We start from the raw sequence: 20,967 nt of genomic DNA, 5'->3' as shown, positions 1-20,967 counted from the left end.
GGTGGAGTGAGCATACCGAGTGACGGCGCGAGGACCGAGAGCAGGAGAAATTCCCAGAGCCATAGTGGTGAGATTCCTCCGTTTTAAGGATAGAGAAATGGTCCTTAGATGGGCAAAGAAAACTCGGAGCAGTAAATGGGAGAACGCGGTGATCCGCGTTTATCAAGACTGGAGTGCAGAGGTGGCGAGAAGGAGGGCGAGCTTTAATCGGGCCAAGGCGGTGCCTCATAAAAAGATAAAATTTGGAATGCTGCAACCGGCAAGACTGTGGGTCACATATCGAGGGAGGCACCACTACTTTGAGACGGCGGATGAAGCGTGGACTTTTATTGTGGAAGAAAAACTGGAATGAGCGGGTTATTAAAAAGAACGTTTGAACAAAGTGGTGGGGCGAAAGTGGGGGGCAAAGAGGGAGGTTAAAAAGGGGGGAAAGGGTTTTATGTACTAATCCTGCGATGTGGTAACTTTTCTCTCTCCCACAGGTGGTGATGGGGGGAGGAGGGGAGGTGGAGGAGATGGGGCGTTGGCCATTGGGGGCGGGGCCAAGGGAGAAGCGCGGGCTTGGTTCCCGCGCTATGATAATCATGGCGGGAATAGAGAAGCAGGAAGGAGGGGGCGTCGCACGGTGCGAGCCGAGGTCACGGGGGGAAGCCGAGGTCGGCCAGAGTTTGCTGACTTCTGGGAGCAACATGGGGGGAGTAATTACGCTAGCGGGGGATCTAGCGGGGGGGGGGGGGGGGTGGGAGGGGGGAATTACTGGGTTGCTGCTGCTGGGGAGAGGGGGGAGCTGGTATGGGAGAGGATGGGCGGGGGGGCACCGCCTGGGGGAGATACAGCTGCGTGGGAACCGGGTGAGGAGCTGGAAAAAGGTGATGGCTAATCGACAAGGGGGGGGTGGGGGGGGGTAGGAAGCCCCCCAACTCGGCTGATCACGTGGAACGTGAGAGGGCTGAACGGGCCGATAAAGAGGGCACGGGTACTCGCACACCTTAAGAAACTTAAGGCAGATGTGGTTATGTTACAGGAAACGCACCTGAAACTGATAGACCAGGTTAGGCTACGCAAAGGATGGGTGGGGCAGGTGTTCCATTCGGGGCTAGATGCGAAAAACAGGGGGGTGGTTATATTAGTGGGGAAGCGGGTAATGTTCGAGGCAAAGACTATAGTGGCGGATAACGGGGGCAGATACGTGATGGTGAGTGGCAAACTACAGGGGGAGACGGTGGTTTTGGTAAACGTATATGCCCCGAACTGGGATGATGCCAATTTTATGAGGCGGATGCTAGGACGCATTCCGGACCTAGAGATGGGAAAGCTGATAATGGGGGGAGATTTTAATACGGTGTTGGAACCAGGGCTGGATAGGTCGAAGTCCAGGACTGGAAGGAGGCCGGCAGCAGCCAAGGTACTTAAAGATTTTATGGAGCAGATGGGAGGTGTAGACCCGTGGAGATTTAGCAGACCTAGGAGTAAGGAGTTCTCGTTTTTCTCCTATGTCCATAAAGTCTACTCGCGAATAGACTTTTTTGTGCTGGGAAGGGCGTTGATCCCGAAGGTGAGGGGAACGGAGTATACGGCTATAGCCATTTCGGATCACGCTCCACACTGGGTGGACTTGGAGATAGGGGAGGAAACAGGAGGGCGCCCACCCTGGACAATGGACATGGGACTAATGGCAGATGAGGGGGTGTGTCTAAGGGTGAGGGGGTGCATTGAAAAGTTCTTGGAACTCAATGATAATGGGGAGGTCCAGGTGGGAGTGGTCTGGGAGGCGTTGAAGGCGGTGGTTAGAGGGGAGCTGATATCAATAAGGGCACATAAAGGGAAGCAGGAGAGTAAGGAACGGGAGCGGTTGCTGCAAGAACTTTTGAGGGTGGACAGACAATATGCGGAAGCACCGGAGGAGGGACTGTACAGGGAAAGGCAAAGGTTACATGTAGAATTTGACTTGCTGACTACGGGCACTGCAGAGGCACAATGGAGGAAGGCACAGGGTGTACAGTACGAATATGGGGAGAAGGCGAGCAGGTTGCTGGCACACCAATTGAAGAAAAGGGGAGCAGCGAGGGAAATAGGGGGAGTGAGGGATGAGGAAGGAGAGATGGAGCGGGGAGCAGAGAGAGTGAATGGAGTGTTCAAGACATTTTATAAAAAATTATATGAAGCTCAACCCCCGGATGGGAGGGAGAGAATGATGGGCTTCTTGGATCGGCTGGAATTTCCCAAGGTGGAAGAGCAGGAAAGGGTGGGACTGGGAGCACAGATCGAGGTAGAAGAAGTGGTGAAAGGAATTAGGAGCATGCAGGCGGGAAAGGCCCCGGGACCGGATGGATTCCCAGTCGAATTCTATAGAAAATATGTGGACTTTCTCGCCCCGGTACTGACGAGGACCTTTAATGAGGCAAAGGAAAGGGGACAACTGCCCCCGACTATGTCTGAAGCAACGATATCGCTTCTCTTAAAGAAGGAAAAGGACCCGCTACAATGCGGGTCCTATAGACCTATTTCCCTCCTAAATGTAGATGCCAAGATCCTGGCCAAGGTAATGGCAATGAGAATAGAGGAATGTGTCCCGGGGGTGGTCCACGAGGACCAAACTGGGTTTGTGAAGGGGAGACAGCTGAACACGAATATACGGAGGTTGTTAGGGGTAATGATGATGGCCCCACCAGAGGGAGAAACGGAGATAGTAGTGGCGATGGATGCCGAGAAAGCATTTGATAGAGTGGAGTGGGATTATTTGTGGGAGGTGTTGAGGAGATTTGGTTTTGGAGAGGGGTATGTTAGATGGGTGCAGTTGTTGTATAGGGCCCCAGTGGCGAGCGTGGTCACGAATGGACGGGGATCTGCATATTTTTGGCTCCATAGAGGGACAAGGCAGGGATGCCCTCTGTCCCCATTATTGTTTGCACTGGCGATTGAGCCCCTGGCGATAGCGTTGAGGGGTTCCAAGAAGTGGAGGGGAGTACTTAGGGGAGGAGAAGAACACCGGGTATCTTTGTATGCGGACGATTTGCTACTATACGTGGCGGACCCGGCGGAGGGGATGCCAGAAATAATGCAGATACTTGGGGAGTTTGGGGATTTTTCAGGGTATAAATTGAACATGGGGAAAAGTGAGTTGTTTGTGGTGCATCCAGGGGAGCAGAGTAGAGAAATAGAGGACCTACCGTTGAGGAAGGTAACAAGGGACTTTCGTTACCTGGGGATCCAGTTAGCTAAGAATTGGGGCACATTGCATAGGTTAAATTTAACGCGGTTGGTGGAACAGATGGAGGAGGATTTGAAGAGATGGGATATGGTATCCCTGTCACTGGCAGGGAGGGTGCAGGCGGTTAAGATGGTGGTCCTCCCGAGATTCCTCTTTGTGTTTCAGTGCCTCCCGGTGGTGATCATGAAGGCTTTTTTTAAAAGGATTGAAAAGAGCATCATGGGTTTTGTGTGGGCCGGGAAGACCCCGAGAGTGAGGAAGGGATTCTTACAGCGTAGCAGGGATAGGGGGGGGCTGGCACTACCGAGCCTGAGTATTATTGGGCCGCTAATATTTCAATGGTGAGTAAGTGGATGGGAGAGGAGGAGGGAGCGGCGTGGAAGAGATTAGAGAGGGCGTCCTGTAGGGGGACTAGCCTACAGGCTATGGTGACAGCCCCATTGCCGTTCTCACCGAGGAACTACACCACAAGCCCGGTGGTGGTGGCTACACTGAAGATTTGGGGACAGTGGAGACGGCATAGGGGAAAGACTGGAGCCTTGGGGGGGTCCCCGATAAGAAACAATCATAGGTTTGCCCCGGGGGGAATGGATGGGGGATATGGAATGTGGCAAAGAGCAGGAATAACGCAACTGAAAGATCTGTTTGTGGATGGGAAGTTCGCGAGTCTGGGAGCGCTGACCGAGAAATATGGGTTGCCCCAAGGGAATGCATTCAGGTATATGCAACTGAGGGCTTTTGCGAGGCAACAGGTGAGGGAATTCCCGCAGCTCCCGACACAAGAGGTGCAGGACAGAGTGATCTCAAAGACATGGGTGGGGGATGGTAAGGTGTCAGATATATATAGGGAAATGAGGGACGAAGGGGAGACTATGGTAGATGAACTAAAAGGGAAATGGGAAGAAGAGCTGGGGGAGGAGATCGAGGAGGGGCTGTGGGCAGATGCCCTAAGCAGGGTAAACTCGTCGTCCTCATGTGCCAGGCTAAGCCTGATTCAGTTTAAGGTATTACACAGGGCGCATATGACTGGAGCACGGCTCAGTAAATTTTTTGGGGTGGAGGATAGGTGTGCGAGGTGCTCGAGAAGCCCAGCGAATCATACTCATATGTTTTGGTCATGCCCGACACTACAGGGGTTTTGGATGGGGGTGACAAAGGTGCTTTCAAAAGTAGTAGGAGTCCGGGTCGAACCAAGCTGGGGGTTGGCTATATTTGGGGTTGCACAAGAGCCGGGAGTGCAGGAGGCGAGAGAGGCCGATGTTTTGGCCTTTGCGTCCCTAGTAGCCCGGCGCAGGATATTGCTAATGTGGAAAGAAGCCAAGCCCCCGGGGGTGGAGACCTGGATAAATGACATGGCGGGGTTTATAAAGCTAGAGCGGATTAAGTTCGTCCTAAGGGGGTCGGCTCAAGGGTTCACCAGGCGGTGGCAACCGTTCGTCGAATACCTCGCAGAAAGATAGACGGAATGGGAAAAAGAAGGCAGCAGCAGCAGCCCAGGATCGGGGGGGGGGGGGGGGGGAGGAGGAGGAGGAACCAGAAGGACTCTCAGGGTTGTTAATATATACTGTATAATATGTATAGGTCGTTGCTACAGATAATTATATATTGGACTGTTAAATTATATTTTTGGAGAGTGTTACTTGTGACAAGGCAGTTGCCAATTAGGGCTAGTTTTCATTTTTGTTATTTATTATTTATTCATTTTTTGTTTATAAAATAGGTCATTGTTATTTGTGTTGTTATAATATTGTGTAAAGGATGCACAATGTACTGTGTTGGTTGACCAAAAATTTTCAATAATATATTTATTTAAAAAAAAAAGAATCTTACCATTAGCTGAGTATTCTGTCTTCCTGTTATTCCTTCCAAAATGAATCACCTCACACTTTTCTGCATTAAACTCCATTTGCCACCTCTCAGCCCAGCGCTGCAGCTTATCTATGTCCCTCTGTAACTTGTAACATACTTCCACAGTGTCCACAACTCCACCGACTTTAGTGTCATCTGCAAATTTACTCGCCCATCCTTCTACGTCCTCCTCCAGGTCATTTATAAAAATGACAAACAGCAGTGGCCCCAAAACAGATCCTTGTGGTACACCACTAGTAACTGGACTCCAGTCTGAACATTTCCCATCAACCACCGCCCTTTGTCTTCTTCCAGCTAGCCAATTTCTGATCCAAACTGCTAAATCACCCTGAATTCCATGCCTCCGTATTTTCTGCAGTAGCCTACCGTGGGGAACCTTATCAAACAGATGTAGTTAAATTTTGTTGATCGTGTCACATGTCAAGTGATAGGGAAACCTCAAGCAGTGATAAAACCAGCACCCTTAATACCCATTCCAGCATTTGAGGAACCTTTTACAAGGGTCCTAATTGATTGCGTAGGACCGCTTCCTAAAACAAAAAGTGGGAATCAATATCCTTTGACTATAATGGATGTGTCTACTAGGTTTCCAGAGGCTCTTCCAGTACGTAATATTACAGCTAAAAAGATTATGGAAGAGTTACTTAAATTCTTTACTAGATAGGGACTACCCACAGAAATACAATCGAATCAAGGATCAAATTTTACCTCAAGGTCATTCAAAGAAGTTACGGATAGTTTAGGAATAAAACAATTTAAATCAACTGCATACCATCCAGAATCGCAGGGAGCATTAGAAAGGTGGCATCAGACATTAAAGACAGTGTTGAGGGCTTATTGTCAAGATTAGCCAGAGGATTGGGATAAAGGAATTCCATTCGTACTGTTTGCAATTAGGGATGCACCTAATGAGTCAACCAAATTCAGTCCATTTGAACTAATTTTTGGTCATGAGGTAAGAGGACCACTTAAATTGATTCAGCAAAAATTGGTGAGTGAGAAATCAGAACTTACATTATTGGATTACATGTCAAATTTCAGGGAATGATTAAACAGAGCAGGGGAATTGGCGAGACAACATTTAACAGTTGCACAACCTGTGATGAAACGGGTAGCGGACAAGAAATCCAAAGCTCGTAGTTTTGCCTGTGGAGATAAAGTTTTAGTATTGTTACCAGTGGTAGGTGAACCTGTAAAAGCAAGGTTTTGAGGACCGTATCAGATTGAAAGGAAATTAAGTGATGTGAATTCTGTGGTAAGAACGCCAGATCGAAGGCAAACTCACCGAGTGTGTCATGTGAATATGCTTAAAAGGTACTTTGAAAGGGAAGGAGAAAAAGGAGGAGGTTTTAATGATTCTAACTCAAAGTGACGAACCAAATCCAGATGACTGTGAATTTGACATACCTCAAATTGAATTGGAAAACGAGGATGTTCTTAAAAATTGGGATACATTGTTGACTTACCTTCCGGAGAAAAAAACGGACTGACCTGAAAGAGTTATTGATATCACATAGGCAAGTTTGTGGACATAAATTGGGAAGTACTAAAATCGCTATACATGATGTAGATGTGGGAAATGCTGTTCCAATTAGACAATATCCATATAGACTTAACCCTTTAAAATTGGTACAGGTTAACAAGAAGATTGAAAGTATGCTTAAAAATGGCATAACTGAAGTGGGTTGCAGCCAATAGAGCTCACCCATAGTGATGGTATCACAACCGGACGATACCCAATGGTTGTGTGTGGACTACAGAAAGGTTAATGCAGTTACAAGAACGGACTCTTATCCTATCCCACGCTTGGAGGATTGCATTGAGAAGGTGGGACAATCCGCTTTTATTTCTAAATTGGATTTACTTAAAGGTTACTGGCAGGCACCTTTATCCAAAAGGGCGAAGGAGATTTCAGCTTTTGTGACTCCAGATGGTATATACCAATTCAAAGTTATGCCATTTTGCATGAAAAAGCCCCAGCCACATTTCAACGGTTAACTTACAAAGTTGTTTCAGGATTACCCAATTGTGCGGTATACATCGAGGATCTGATTCTTTTTAGCTAGACATGGACAGAACATTTGAAGCATTTGATGGAGTTCTTCGATCGACTTCAAGAGGCGGGTTTGATGATAAACCTAGCCAAAAGTGAATTTGGAAAAGCCCAAGTCACTTTCCTTGGCCATACAATTGGACAGGGTCGAATGGTCCCACGGGATGTGAAAACAAAAGTTATTGGGGAGTTTCTAATTCCCTCGACATGACGGGAAATACTACGATTTCTTGGCATGAGTGGCTTTAATCGAACATTTGGGCCAAATTTCTGCAGCATGGTTGCTCCACTGATGGACTTGCTCATGAAGCGTAACAAATTCCAGTGGACAGCGGAGTTTTGAACAGGCATTTGACTGCCTGAAAGCTGTGATAACCAATTCTGCTGTGTTGGAGAATTACAAGGGACTCTGTGATCAGATTGAACGAAAGTATCTGACTTTGAAGAGAAATGCCGAGGCGTAGAGAAATGGATGGATCGTGCAAAGACCTTCTTGTTCAAAGAGACTGTCAATCGAGAAGGATTCCAGTTGGAGGAAGAACTACTAAAATGGACTATGTTATGATGCCTGTTTGCGTGTGTTGTTTTTTTAAACGATAAAGTATATTTACTGTCTTCATTTCTTCAAGGAAAGCGGAAAGGTGAAAAATGAAACCATCTTGAACTTGATGGTTTATTTTTTCTTCTTGGGGGGAGGTGTCATAGGAATGTCACTTTAAGAAATGTTTGTCTGCTCAAGTGGCTGCAGTGATGTCAGAGTGTGGGTGGAGCTGAGCTCTGGCTCTGCTTTTTAGTTTCGCTTTGAGAAAAAGCTTGGGTGTGTCTGTGTTTTATGGTTTCGTTTTAGTGTTGGAGATGAAGCCAGCCAAAGGTGTAATTTCGATCTCGCTGCCATCTAAAGACTATCTCTTTCTCATTTGGTGAATTCAGAGTGATAACTGCTCTCAGTAGATAATTTAAACCTGATGTGCTTCTGTAAAAAGGATTTCTGTCTTATGGATGTTAAAAGGAAAGTTTAATGATTACTTAGAATGTTGTATTCTTTGGGGGGTGTATTTGAATTGATGGTTTCTAAGATGTTCACTGTATGTTTTAAAAAGGTTAACTGAGTTCATAGAATAAACATTGTTTTGCTTTAAAAATTACTTTTAAATTTCCGCTACACCACACCTGTAGATTGTGCTCCCCAGACCACAATCGAGTAAAAGTTGTGGGTCAGGTGAACTCCATGATGCACTTCAGGTTCTCTAAAGCCTGGCCCATAACACTACTCTCGACACTACATTAACCTTTGTAATGCTGATAGTTATGATAGTACCACAACCTCCTCACTCCCTATGTCAAACCGTTCAAGAAACTCACAGTCCGTCTCCTCAAATTCTGTACCTATATCCTCCTTCTCCCATGTTAACACAGATGTGAAGTATTTGCTTAATATCCGACCAATGTCATCCAGCTCCCCGCTTGTCTCTAATGGGCCTTCCTCTTCCCCTGGTTAGCCTCTTCCCCTTAATATACTGATAGGATATCTTGGGATTATCCCTAATTCTACCCTCCAATGCTTTTTCATAGTCTCTCTTTGCTCTCCTTAAGATCCCCTCTGCACTTTCTATACCCGACTAAGGCCTCCATTGATTTGCTAAATGCCCCTCTTTTATTTCTTATCCAGTCCTGAATATTCTGAGTCATCCACAGTTCTCTGGGCTTGTTGTTCCTAAATTTCACCCGAAAGAGAACATGTTGTGCCTGTACTCTCCCCATTTCCTTTTTGAATGCTGCCCCCCCCACCCCCGCCCTCCGTCTGCTCTGCTGCAGATTTTCCCCACAAGCTGTTCCCAGTGCACTTTGGCCAGATCCTGCCATATTCTAATAAAATCTGCCTTCACCCAATCAAAAACTGGTTTTTGGAGACCATCTTTCTCCTTTTCCATAACAAAGTTAAATTGTACTATGTTGTGGTCGCAATCACTAAAATGTTCCCAATGCCACCCCAAACACCTGCGTTGTCCCTTGTTGGCCCTTCTACACATTACACAAAAAGCTCTCCTGAATACATTTCAAGAAATCCACTCCCTCTAAATCTTTTAAACTATCCCAATTCATATTGGGGAAGTTGAATCCCTCAGATAACTACCCAATTATTATTATTTTTGCACATCTTAGTGAATTGTCTACATATCTGTTCTTCTATTGCCTGCTGACTGTTTAGGGGCAATGTTACTGCTCCCTTTTTATTCCTAAGCTTTACCCACAAAGCTTATTTGAAGACCCTTCCAAGATATCGTTCCTCCTTACTGCAGTAACTGACTCCTTAATTAATAATACAACATCACCTCCTCTTTTACACCCTCCCCTGAAGATCCTATACTCCGAATGTTGAGTTGCTAGTCCTACCCCTCACTCAACCACATCTCTGGGATGGTAACAATATCACAATTCAATGTGTCAATTCATGCACTTAACTCATCAGTCTTAGTATAATACACCTAGCATTAAAGTAGCCATCTAGTCTGGCTTTACTCCCTTGGAACTCAACATGGCTGAACTCCCCCTGTCTTGGTTCTTTTACTGTTGTATGACGTGTCCCTATTGTACTGATGCTCTGTGTATCCTTTCCCCTGCCGAACTAGTTCAAACTCCTCCCAATAGCACGAGTCAAGCATTCATCTGCTCTGGATAAAAGCAAATTACTGCGGATGCTGGAATCTGAAACTAAAGATAAAATGCTGGAAAATCTCAGCAGGTTTGGCAGCATCTGTAGGGAGAGAAAAGCGCTAACGTTTTGAGTCCAGATGACCCACTCGAAACATTAGCTCTTTTCTCTCCCTACAGATGCTGCCAGACCTGCTGAGATTTTCCAGCATTTTCTCTTTGGATTCATCTGCTCTATTCTCCTATTCCTGTATTCGCCAACACATGGCACCAGCAGTAAGACAGAGATTAGAACCTCTAGAGATCCTGCTTTTTAATCTGCTGCCTAACTCCCTGAATTCTTGATACAAGAACTCATCCTTCATTCTCCCTATATCGTTGGTATCATCTTTCCCCATTAGGATGCTCTGAAGCTGTTCACTGAAATCCATCACCCTGATCTCAGGGAGGCAATACACCATCCTGCAGTCACATCTGCGGCTGCAGAAACGCCTGTCTGTTCCCCTACCTAATGAATCCCCTATCACTATTGCTCTTCATGCCTTCTTCCTTCCCTCCTATACAGGCAGGCTGGTTGTGGAGCCAGAATCTTGGTGCTGACTGCACCTTGAGGAATCATCACCCTCATCAGCTTCCAAAATGGAATGATGTGGAGATGCCGGCGTTGGACTTCACTCACCTGATGAAGGAGCAACGCTCTGAAAGCAAGTGATTCAAAAGAAACGTGTTGGGCTTTAGCCTGGTGTTGTATGACTTCTTACTGTGACCAAAATGGAAAACCGAATTGAGAGCGGGACCCCAGGGGACCCTGCTGTCCTGTTTCTCTTGGACTCATGGTTGTTACCCGTCTTTCCTCCAGTCCCTTGAGCTGCGGGCTGATCACCTCTCTAAATGTCTTATCCACGTAACTCTCAGCCTCATGGATACACCACAGTGTCTCCAGCCGTTGCCTGAGCTCCGAAACACAAAATACAAGTTTCTGCAGTTGGGAGCACTTTCTGCACGTGGTCATCAAGGATGACTTCCCACATATGACCGGTCACACATTCCACCAGCTGACCTCACCTGCCATGTCTTAAATTTAAACATACTTTGTCTTACTTGCTAACTTTCCAAATTATTTAGTTTTAAAAGATTCACCTCTTACCTTAACTTAGCCTCTTTGTCTAATTCTATTTTGGCTGATCAATCCTTGTATTATTTATCACAATGACTCATCACTTTACTTTATTATGCTGGCTCTGACTTTTACTTATCCCTGGTACCTCTCGGTTAATTTTTTTCAACTAGAACTAACTGCAGGGCACCGTTCAAACTGCTTCACTGCATGCTGCCTGCAGGACACCGTTCCCAGACCATTGGTCACAGGATAGTTTGCAGCTGGTTCTGCAGTGCCTCAATTTGGAGTGCTCAACGGCGGGAACATTCCCCCGTGATAATATCCATTCCCTTGATAGACACACATATTCATGAGAAACATATCACAGTAATACTAATTGTATGTGTCCCCATGGTGTTAAGGGTAAGATCCTGGCATGGATAGAGGAGTGGCTGACTGGCAGAAGCCAGAGAGTGGGGAAAAAGAGGTCTTTTTCAGGATGGCAGCCGGTGACTGGTGATGTGCCTTGGGGGTCGGTGTTGGAACCACAACTTTTCACAATATACATTAATGATCTGGAAGAAGGAACTGAAGACAATGTTGCTAAGTTTGCAGATGAAACAAAGATCTGTAGAGGGACAGGTAGTATTAAGGAAGCAGAGGGGCTGCAGAAGGACTTGGACAGGCTAGGAGAGTGGACAAAGAACTGGCAGATGGAGTAAAATGTGGAAAAGTGAGGCTATGCACTTTGGAAGGAGGAATGGAGGCATAGACTATTTCCTAAATGGGGAAATGTTTAGGAAATCAGAAGCACAAAGGGACTTAGGAGTCCTTGTTCAAGATTCTCTTAAGGTTCAGTTGGCAGTTAGGAATGCAAATGCAATGTTAGCATTCATGTCGAGAAGGCTAGAATACAAAATCACGGATATACTTCTGAGGCTGTATAAGGCTCTGGTCAGACCCCATTTGGAGTATTGTGAGCAGTTTTGGGCTCCATATCTAAGGAAGGATGTGCTGGCCTTGGAAAGGGTCCAGAGGAGGTTCACAAGAATGATCCCTCAAATGAAGAGCTTGTCATATGAGGAACGGTTGAGGACTCTGGGTCTGTACTCGTTGGAGATTAAAAGGATGAGGGGGGATCTTATTGAAACTTACAGGATACTGCGAGGCTTGGAGAGAGTGGTCGTGGATAGGATGTTTCCACTTGTAGCAACAACTAGAAGCAGAGGACACAATCTCAAACTAAAGGGACGATCCTTCAAAACAGAGATGAGGAGGAATTCCTTAAGCCAACTCTGCTGCAGAAGGCTGTGGAGGCCAAATCACTGAGTGTCTTTAAGACAGAGATAGATAGGTTCTTGATTAATAAGGGGATCAGGGGTTATGGGGAGAAGGCAGGAGAATGGGGATGAGAAAAATATCAGCCATGATTGAATGGCGGAGCAGACTCGATGGGCTGAGTGGCCTAATTCTGCTCCTATGTCTTATGGTCTTATGTCGACAACAAGTAATTAAACTAAAGTTAGTAGAAATTGAAATGATGCTACATTTTTGTGGTCATTAATAAAATACTCATGCATTAACTTCAAATGCATTATTATATTCTGAGGACTCTTAACTTTTTTAGAATTACTACTTAGTTAGCAATTAGATTTGTTTCACTGTTTTTATTCATTAACTGCATCTGAGGTATGACAATGTTTGAATATGTGGCATTGTGTATTCATAGTATAGTATTAATTACAGTTTTGCATCGTTTTGACACGGGACAATGTTAAGTGTTAAAACAATCTATATTTACATATTGCCTTTAATGTAACATAATATAATAATCTTATAATAATCTTGTCAAGTCGGCTTACATTAACACTGCAAAGAGGTTACTGTGAAAAGCCCCGAGATGCCACATTCCGGCACCTGTTCATACACAAGGGAGAATTCAGAATGTCCAAATTATCTAACAGTAAGTCTTTCGGGACTTGTGGGAGGAAACCGGAGCACCCGGAGGAAACCCACGCAGACACAGGTAGAACGTGTAGAGTCTGCACAGACAGTGACCCAAGCCGGGAATCGAACCTGGGACCCTGGCGCTGTGAAGCAACAATGCTAACCACCCACCCTAATAGAATGTCACAAGGCACTGCAGACAAGCATTATAGAACTAAATATGACACCAAGCCACATCAGAAGATATCAGGTTCGATGACTCAAAAAGGAGAAAAGTGGTAGGGAGGCTTTGACAACAGAAGGCATGGTCATCAATAGTGGAGAATTAACATCAAGGATGCACAGGGGGTCAGAATTAATGCTATCAGAATTTACTTTGCTTGTAGAAAACCCATCAAACAGCTTTCAAATTTATTTACTCAAAAGCCTGACAGTGCAGATCAGTCTTGGGTCAATCTGAAGCTGTAGCCACTGCCAATTTTGAGGAGATCGTTCCAAAATACATGTTATGTGGCTCCATTATGTCACTGGACATGTGGAGTGTAATCTGACTTTAGGGTTTCAACATTGACGTTTTACTAAATTAAAAGCTTTCCCCATTAAAATGGCTACATACTTTGAACAAAGACGCACTCTTTCCATCACCAGACATTTTTCCAGCTAAATAAAAGCGGAATCATGTTACTGCACCAAAGATGTTTAATTTAGGTAATGGAAATTGGTGTCTTAAAACTTTTTAAATTTCTTAAACTGGGAATGGTTATCAATGCATTACATTGATTTTTTTTTTTAAGAACAGGGGAAGACATTACCTATCCATTTAAATGCTCATCTCACTGAACATCTACTTTCCAGCATCATTATATTTGTACTTCAATGCCATTCAGTTATGTAAAAAAACAAACAAGACTTGATAACAGTGGCAATTCATTGCCACTAATGTTGCAAAAGTAACACATATTACTTTCACAAGCACATTTGCACTGGGATGCCCAGAAAAGCACAACATTTTTAAAAAGCATATGACTGAAGAAAAATAATATTCTTGAGAAGTTTTGTCACTGCCAGTAAATCTTTGAATGATCCAGGTCACAAACCATCCTGTACAGAAGAAAGATTGATCCATCCATCTTGAGGGAAATACCTGGAACTGATGGGTCTTTGGAACCATTGGGCAGAACCTTTTGGTTCCACCTTCCCCAGGAGCAGAAATTCTCGTCCAAAGTCAACGGATCTTTAGCTTATCTGTCATATTTACCATCACACTGACAACTGTTCCCACAGTGGGCGGAATTGGAAGGTTTAGGCCACTATATCTCCATAAGACAAGCCACAGTTAGGTGCTCATTGTTCTTTCGATGGAGCAGAAGGCATTCTCCATCTCCATCTGCTTTCTTAAAGTCTCTTACCTTTCAAATGCGGGCCATGACACCTCTTCACTGAGTTCTGAACCCTCACTGCTACCTGAAAAAAAAAATGTCGAGGACTATCACATTGTAACTTGTTCTTCTGACAATTTAAAGTTAAGTATCTTTTACAAAGTTGGTGTATCAACCAATTAATATTTCTCTTTACCTACTCCAAAGCAGGAAAATAATAATAATAATCTTTATTATTGTCACAAGTAGGCTTACATTAACATTACAATGAAGTTACTGTGAAAAGCCCCTAGTCACCACATTCCGGCGCCAATTCGGATGCACTGAGGGAGAATTCAGAATGTCCAAATCACCAAATAGCACGTCTTTCAGGACTTGTGGGAGGAAACCGGAGCACCCGGAGGAAACCCATGTAGACATGGAGAACATGCAGACTCTGCACAGACAGTGATCCAAGCTGGGAATCGAACCTGGGACCCTGGTGCTGTGAAGCAACAGTGTTAACCACTGTGCTACTGTGCTGCCAAGTACACAATCATTTGTCAGGGAAGTGCAATAACATACAAAGAAGAAAACTAACAACATTTTCAATGCTATCTTTTAATTCCTGTCCTTTGCACCTAGTTTGCACACTGTCCTTTTAACTCCAGGATCAAGGCTTCAAAACAATATAAGATGAACATCTCATCTTTCAGTTAATTTTAAGGGCCTGAATTAAAAATTGGTGTTTTCAGTCAATTCCCACTGGTCATGAGTATATCTATTAAATATTATGGACAGTGTGTCATCTCAAGACTTCAAAGGTACAGTGTCCATTGGTACCCTGTAAATGTTGTGGGACTGATTGCATATAACATTACATGATGAATCTGATTCAAATTTTTTCTCCCTTGTCTGATGCAATAGTTAATTCAATATGAACCTAAAACTCTTTTGTCGACCATGTAATGAAATCCAACATTGTTATCATATCCATTCTAAATTTCATCCCAAGCTCTCTTGATGTAAAAAATCAGAATCTATTCACACACCTATTGATATTCCACTGGAAATGGTGGAACTTTCTGCCTGAACTCTCGAAGGGGTATAGTTTTCCATTACACTGTCATCTAGTAGGTGACGAGGTCTTCCATTGGGAAATGTAGCACTCTTAAACTCTACTGTGTTCATCTTGTGTATAAAGCTGTGGAAAAAGACATTAACTTGAGTTCTTCTCATTTCGGCAATATAGTTTAAGTGTTCATGTGTGATTTGAGAATTTGTCACTTTTTGCCCCCAAAACATGTCACTTTATATTATAGGAATGCGTATTACGAGTTGATTAAAAAAGTGTACATAAGCAAATTGATTTCCAGTCCTAAAGTGGAATTTATAATTAATCACCATCATGATGTATACAATATCAATGTTTACACTGTAACCCAATTCACACAAATGATCTGCAATATAACAAGGCTTTGTACCCATGGACTAGAACTTATACTGAAATTTCTGAAAATAACATGAATGCTTGAAAGCTACTCCTTCAAATTAACATTATTCAGAAAAAGAATCACAATGCAAGTTTTGGTATTTGTGTGTGTCCATTTATTTATGCTTTGACTGGAAGTAAATGAGCTGAATTAACAGATTTTAACCCATGTTTTTACTGTTTAAGTGCCATGTGGTAGCACTGTCAAAAACACCTTCCATCACTTTGATGATGATTAAGAGTAGATTGATGGTGGAACAGATGGGGGGGTCGACCCATGGGGTTTAGGCAGCCGACGGGGAAGGAGTTTTCTTTTTATTCGCATGTTTATAAGGTTTATTCCCGGATTGACTTTTTCATGTTGAGCAGGGATTTGCTGGCGGGGGTGGTGGACACGGGGTATTCGACTATCACTATTTCGGACCATGCCCCACACTGGGTGGAACTGCAGGTTGGTGAGGAGAACATCCAGCGCCGGCAATGGAGGTTGGACGTGGGCGTGTTGGCGAACAAGGCGGTGTGCGAGAAGCTGAGGAAGTACATGCAGAACTACCTGCAGGTTAATGACATGGGGGAAGTTTCAGCAGCGGTGGTCTGGGGGGCGCTGAATGCAGTGGTGAGAGGGGTGCTGATTTCGATCCGGGCTTATAGGGACAGGACAGATAGGGCAGAGACGGACCGACTGGTTAAGGAGATTCTACAGATAGATAGGAGGTATGCGGCGACCCCGAGGGTGGAGCTTTTAAGGGAACGCCGGAGACTGCAGGCAGAGTTCGGGGTGCTGTCACAGTTAAGGCAGTGGAGCAGCTTAGGAAGGCGAGGGGTGCGTTCTACGAACACGGGGAGAAGGCCAGCAGAATGCTGGCACAGTAGCTTAGGAAGAGGGAGGCGGCCAGGGAAATAGAGAGGGTGGTTGACGGGGATGGGAACTTGGTAGGGGATTCAGCAGGGCTAAACAGGGCGTTCAGGGACTTTTACAGTAGGCTCTATTGCTCAGAACCCCCCACGGGGCCTGAGGGGATGAGACGCTTTCTGGACGGACTGACCATCCCAAGGGTGGGCAGGGAGCTGGCGGATGGGCTGGAGGCCCCGATTAGGGCCGAAGAAATAGTTGAGGGCTTGAAGGCAATGCAGTCGGGTAAAGCCCCAGGGCCGGACGGCTATCTGGTGGAATTCTACAAGAAATTTTCGGGGATTTTAGGGCCGTTGCTGGTCAAGGTTTTTAATGAGGCAAGGGATAGAGGAGTGCTGTCACCGACAATGTCGCAGGCCATTATTTCATTAATTTTGAAGCGGGACAAGAACCCTGAGCTATGTGGGTCATATAGGCCGATCTCACTGCTTAATGTGGACGCCAAGTTGCTGGCCAAAGTTTTGGCCTCCAGGATTGAAGATTGTGTGCCGGATGTGATTATGGAGGATCAAACCGGGTTTGTCAAGGGCAGGCAGTTGGTGGCCAATATAAGAAGGCTGCTTAATGTTGCCCCCGGAGAGTAGAGAGGTTGAGGTAGTTGTGGCAATGGATGCGGAGAAGGCGTTCGACCGGGTGGAGTTGGGACTATTTATGGGAGGTGCTGGGACGATTTGGGCTCGGTAGGGGCTTTATCGACTGGGTTAAGCTGTTGTACCAGGCCCCGGAGGCTAGTGTAAGGACGAATAAGTCGACCTCGTACTATTTTAGACTGCACCGGGGGACAAGACAGGGGTGCCCCCTCTCCCCACTGCTGTTTGCGTTAGCTATAGAGCCGCTGGCAATTGCTCTGAGAGTTTCAAGGGGCTGGAAGGGGCTGGTTCGGGGGGGGTGAGGGTGGGGGTGGGGGGGTGGAGGAGCATAGAGTCTCGCTGTACGTGGACGACCTGCTCTTATACGTATCGGATCCAGAGGCAGGGATGGGTAATATTATGCCGATTTGGGGGGAATTTGGCCGGTTTTCAGGCTATAAATTGAATATGACAATGGGCGAGATGTTTGTAGTCCAGGCGAGGGGTCAGGAGGGTCGGCTGGGGGAGCTGCTGTTTAGGTTAGTGGGGGATAGTTTCAAGTACCAAGGGATACAAGTGGCGCACGACTGGGGCCGGTTACACAAGTTGAACTTGTCCCGGTTGGTTGAGCAGATGAGGAGCGAGTTTCGGAGATGGGATGCGCTGCCTCTGACGCTGGCTGGGAGGGTGCAGATGGTTAAAATGACGGTCCTACCGAGATTTTTATTTGTATTTCAATGTCTCCCAATTTTTATCCCGCGGTCCTTTTTTAAGAGGGTTAACAAAATTATCCTGGGCTTTGTGTGGGCGGGTAAGTCCCCGTGAGTGAAGAAGGTGATGCTCGAGAGGAATAGGGGGGCGGGGGGGGTTGCCCTGCCAAATTTCAGTAATTACTATTGGGTGGCTAACATTGCCATGATAAGGAAGTGGGTGGTGGGGGCAGGGTCGGTTTGGGAGTGGATGGAGGCAGCTTCATGTAGGGGCACCAGCTTGGGATAGTAGATAACGGCACCTCTGCCATTCCCGCCGGCGAGGTACTCCACCAGCCTTGTGGTGGTGGCGGCCTGGAGGATCTGGGGTCAGTGGAGGAGGTACGTTGGAGCAGTGGGAGCATCAGTCTGGTTCCCAATATGTGACAACCACCGGTTTGCCCCGGGGTGCTTGGATGGGGGGTTTCGAGTATGGCAAAGGGCGGGAATTGTGAAGATGGGGGACCTGTTCTTAGAGGGGAGCTTCCCTAGTTTGAGGGCGCTGGAGGAGAAGTTTGGGTTGGCAAGGGGGAATAAATTTAGATATTTACAGGTGTGGGACTTTCTGCGCAGGCAGGTATCATCCTTCCCACTCCTGCCACTAAGGGGGATCCAGGATAGGGTAGCGTCTAGGGGATGGGTGGGAGAGGGGAGCGTCTCGGACATCTACAAAGAACTTATGGGGGCGGAGGAGACGCAGACCGAGGAGCTGAAGCGTAAGTGGGAGGAGGAGCTTGGTGGTGAGATGGAGGATGGCTTATGGGTGGACGCGTTGAGCAGAGTCAACGCGACCGCAACATGCACTAGGCTCAGCTTGATCCAATTCAAGGTGGTCCACCGGGCCCATTTGACAGTGGCCCGAATGAGTAGATTCTTTGGGGTGGAGGACAGGGGTGTAAAATGTGCGGGAGGACCAGCGAACCATGTCCACATGTTCTGGGCGTATCCAAAACTTAGGGGGTTTGCGGACATCATGTCCAGAGTATTGAAAACAAGGGTGGCGCTGAGTCCAGAGGTGGTGATTTTCGGGGTGTTGGAAGACCCGGGAATCCAGGAGGAGAAAGAGGCAGATGTTCTGGCCTTTGCTTCCCTGGTAGCCCGGAGGCGAATACTGCTAGCTTGGAGGGACTCAAAGCCCCCGAAGTCGGAGACCTGGTTAACTGACATGGCGAGCTTTCTCGGCTTAGAGAAAATCAAGTTCGCCTTGAGAGGGTCACTGCTAAGGTTCGCCCGGTGGTGGCAACCATTCATTGTCTTCTTCGTGGAGAATTAATCGTCAGCAGGGTGGGGGTTGCGTGAGAGGGGGGGGGGGGTTAGGGTAGCGTAGAATAGGGGATCAAATAGGTGGGTCTTGGAGGGATGGGAGTCGGTGATTGTACTATGTTTGTTGCTCTTTGTACATTGTCTTTATACCTTTATGCTGTTGCTGTTTGTAATGACAAAAATACCTCATTAAAATTGTTTGTTAAAAAAAAAAGAGTAGATTGATGGGACAGCAATTTGCCCAATTAGATTTGTCCTCCTTTTTGTGGACAGTGCATTTGTGGACAATTTTTCACATTGCTGCGTAGATGCCATTCTTGGAAGCAGTACTGGAACAACTTGGCTAGGGGTGTGGCTATTTCTGGAGTACAAGTCTTTAGTACTACTGTTTGGATGTTGTTCGGTCCCACAACCTTTGCTGCATCCAGTGTCTTCAAACATTTCTTGATATCATGTGGAGAAAATAAAATTGACTGAAGACCAATGATGCTGAGGACCACAGGAGGAAGCCAAGGTGAACCATTCACGTGGCACATTTTGCTGAATATTTAGCAAATGCTTGAAACTTGTCTTTTGCACTGATGTGCTTGGCTCCCCATCATTGAGGATGAGCATATTTGTGGAGCCTCCTCCTCTGGTTAGTTAATCAATCGTTCACTGCCATTCACGATTGGTTGTGGCAAGACTGCAGGATTTCAATCTGATCTATTGCCTGTGGGATTATTTAGCTTTATTGCAGACTTCCTGGTTTCATATGCCTCAGCAGCATACCAGTGGGAGCATTTATCCATGAACCTTTGAGAGTACTGTGGAGTGCACAATTCAGCTAATTGTCCCCGTAATCTTGATTCATTTATCCTAATTGCTCCAATATTGTATTTTAAGTTTTCTTTTTAATACTTTTTTTCTTCAGGCTTTTCGTCTTTGTGTTTTTTAAATACCCATGACTTTTTCTTTGATTTCTATTTGCGGCCTTTATTTATTTGCTTCACTCAACACAACTTTCAATTTACCTATGCTGGTGATTAGCACTTTTCATGTTGCTGGCTCCTGATGTGCAGACTTATGAAGCTGACAAGAACCCCAATGTACAGTTGGCCAAATGGGAGAGCCAGTAGCACAAAACCAATTAAAAAGGTGTTACATGCACTTGTGGTCAAGAGGTATACTTTATCTGGTTCAGCTGTAAACATGGCAAGTCATCTTCTTGACATTCTGGAGCTTTCAGAGAAACACCCATCAAAGAAAAGAAAACATGACTCATGGCACAATTTATTTTCCAGACGAGGAAGCAGATCATCACTTAATTACAATGACTGAAGAAGATTTGACTTCATAAATAGTATTGTTTTTAATGTACCTTAAAGAACTGAAAGTGCCCCAAAGCTGGGAAAATAATCAAAAACCAAGTGAAATAAATGACAGAAAATGGCCTGCTAAAATATATAATTTCCCAATGGCTCGAAATTGCATTTCTCACAGATGTGATTGTGTTTTTTAAGCTTACAGACTGAAAAATCAATATGTGATGATGAACTAATAACAGATAAACAAACAGATAACTGACTTGTATCCTAGGCTGTGGGACTTCCTATGTCCATGTGTCAGCAGGTGCCTGGAAGAAGGTGGAGTTGGTGGTACATTCATTAGGGCTGCCTCTGCTGCCATATATCGCCTGCTACTTTGTGGGGACGGCGCTGCATCAGGTCCTGAGATATAAAAAACACACACAAATTACTCAATGACATCTCTATATTTTTTGTAATTAGAGCTAATAACTGATAGGTAACTA

General features: G+C 45.5%; 1 protein-coding gene across 3 annotated transcripts in view; it reads right to left on the bottom strand.

Annotated features, from left to right (window-relative positions):
- Positions 1-20,967, bottom strand: part of ralgps2 (Ral GEF with PH domain and SH3 binding motif 2) — a 677,925-nt gene that overhangs the window by 116,530 nt on the left and 540,428 nt on the right. For all 3 annotated transcript variants that reach the window (XM_072511682.1, XM_072511681.1, XM_072511683.1), the window contains exons 13-15: positions 20,743-20,884; positions 15,242-15,393; positions 14,241-14,295 (exon numbers count right to left, since the gene is read on the bottom strand). In XM_072511682.1, coding sequence (XP_072367783.1) covers positions 14,241-14,295; positions 15,242-15,393; positions 20,743-20,884 — 349 coding nt within the window. The remainder of the gene's footprint in view (positions 1-14,240; positions 14,296-15,241; positions 15,394-20,742; positions 20,885-20,967) is intronic.

The sequence above is a fragment of the Scyliorhinus torazame genome, chromosome 7, assembly GCF_047496885.1.
Source record: "Scyliorhinus torazame isolate Kashiwa2021f chromosome 7, sScyTor2.1, whole genome shotgun sequence".
Taxonomy (NCBI): Eukaryota; Metazoa; Chordata; class Chondrichthyes; order Carcharhiniformes; family Scyliorhinidae; genus Scyliorhinus; species Scyliorhinus torazame.
This window is presented reverse-complemented; position numbering and strand designations above follow the sequence as displayed.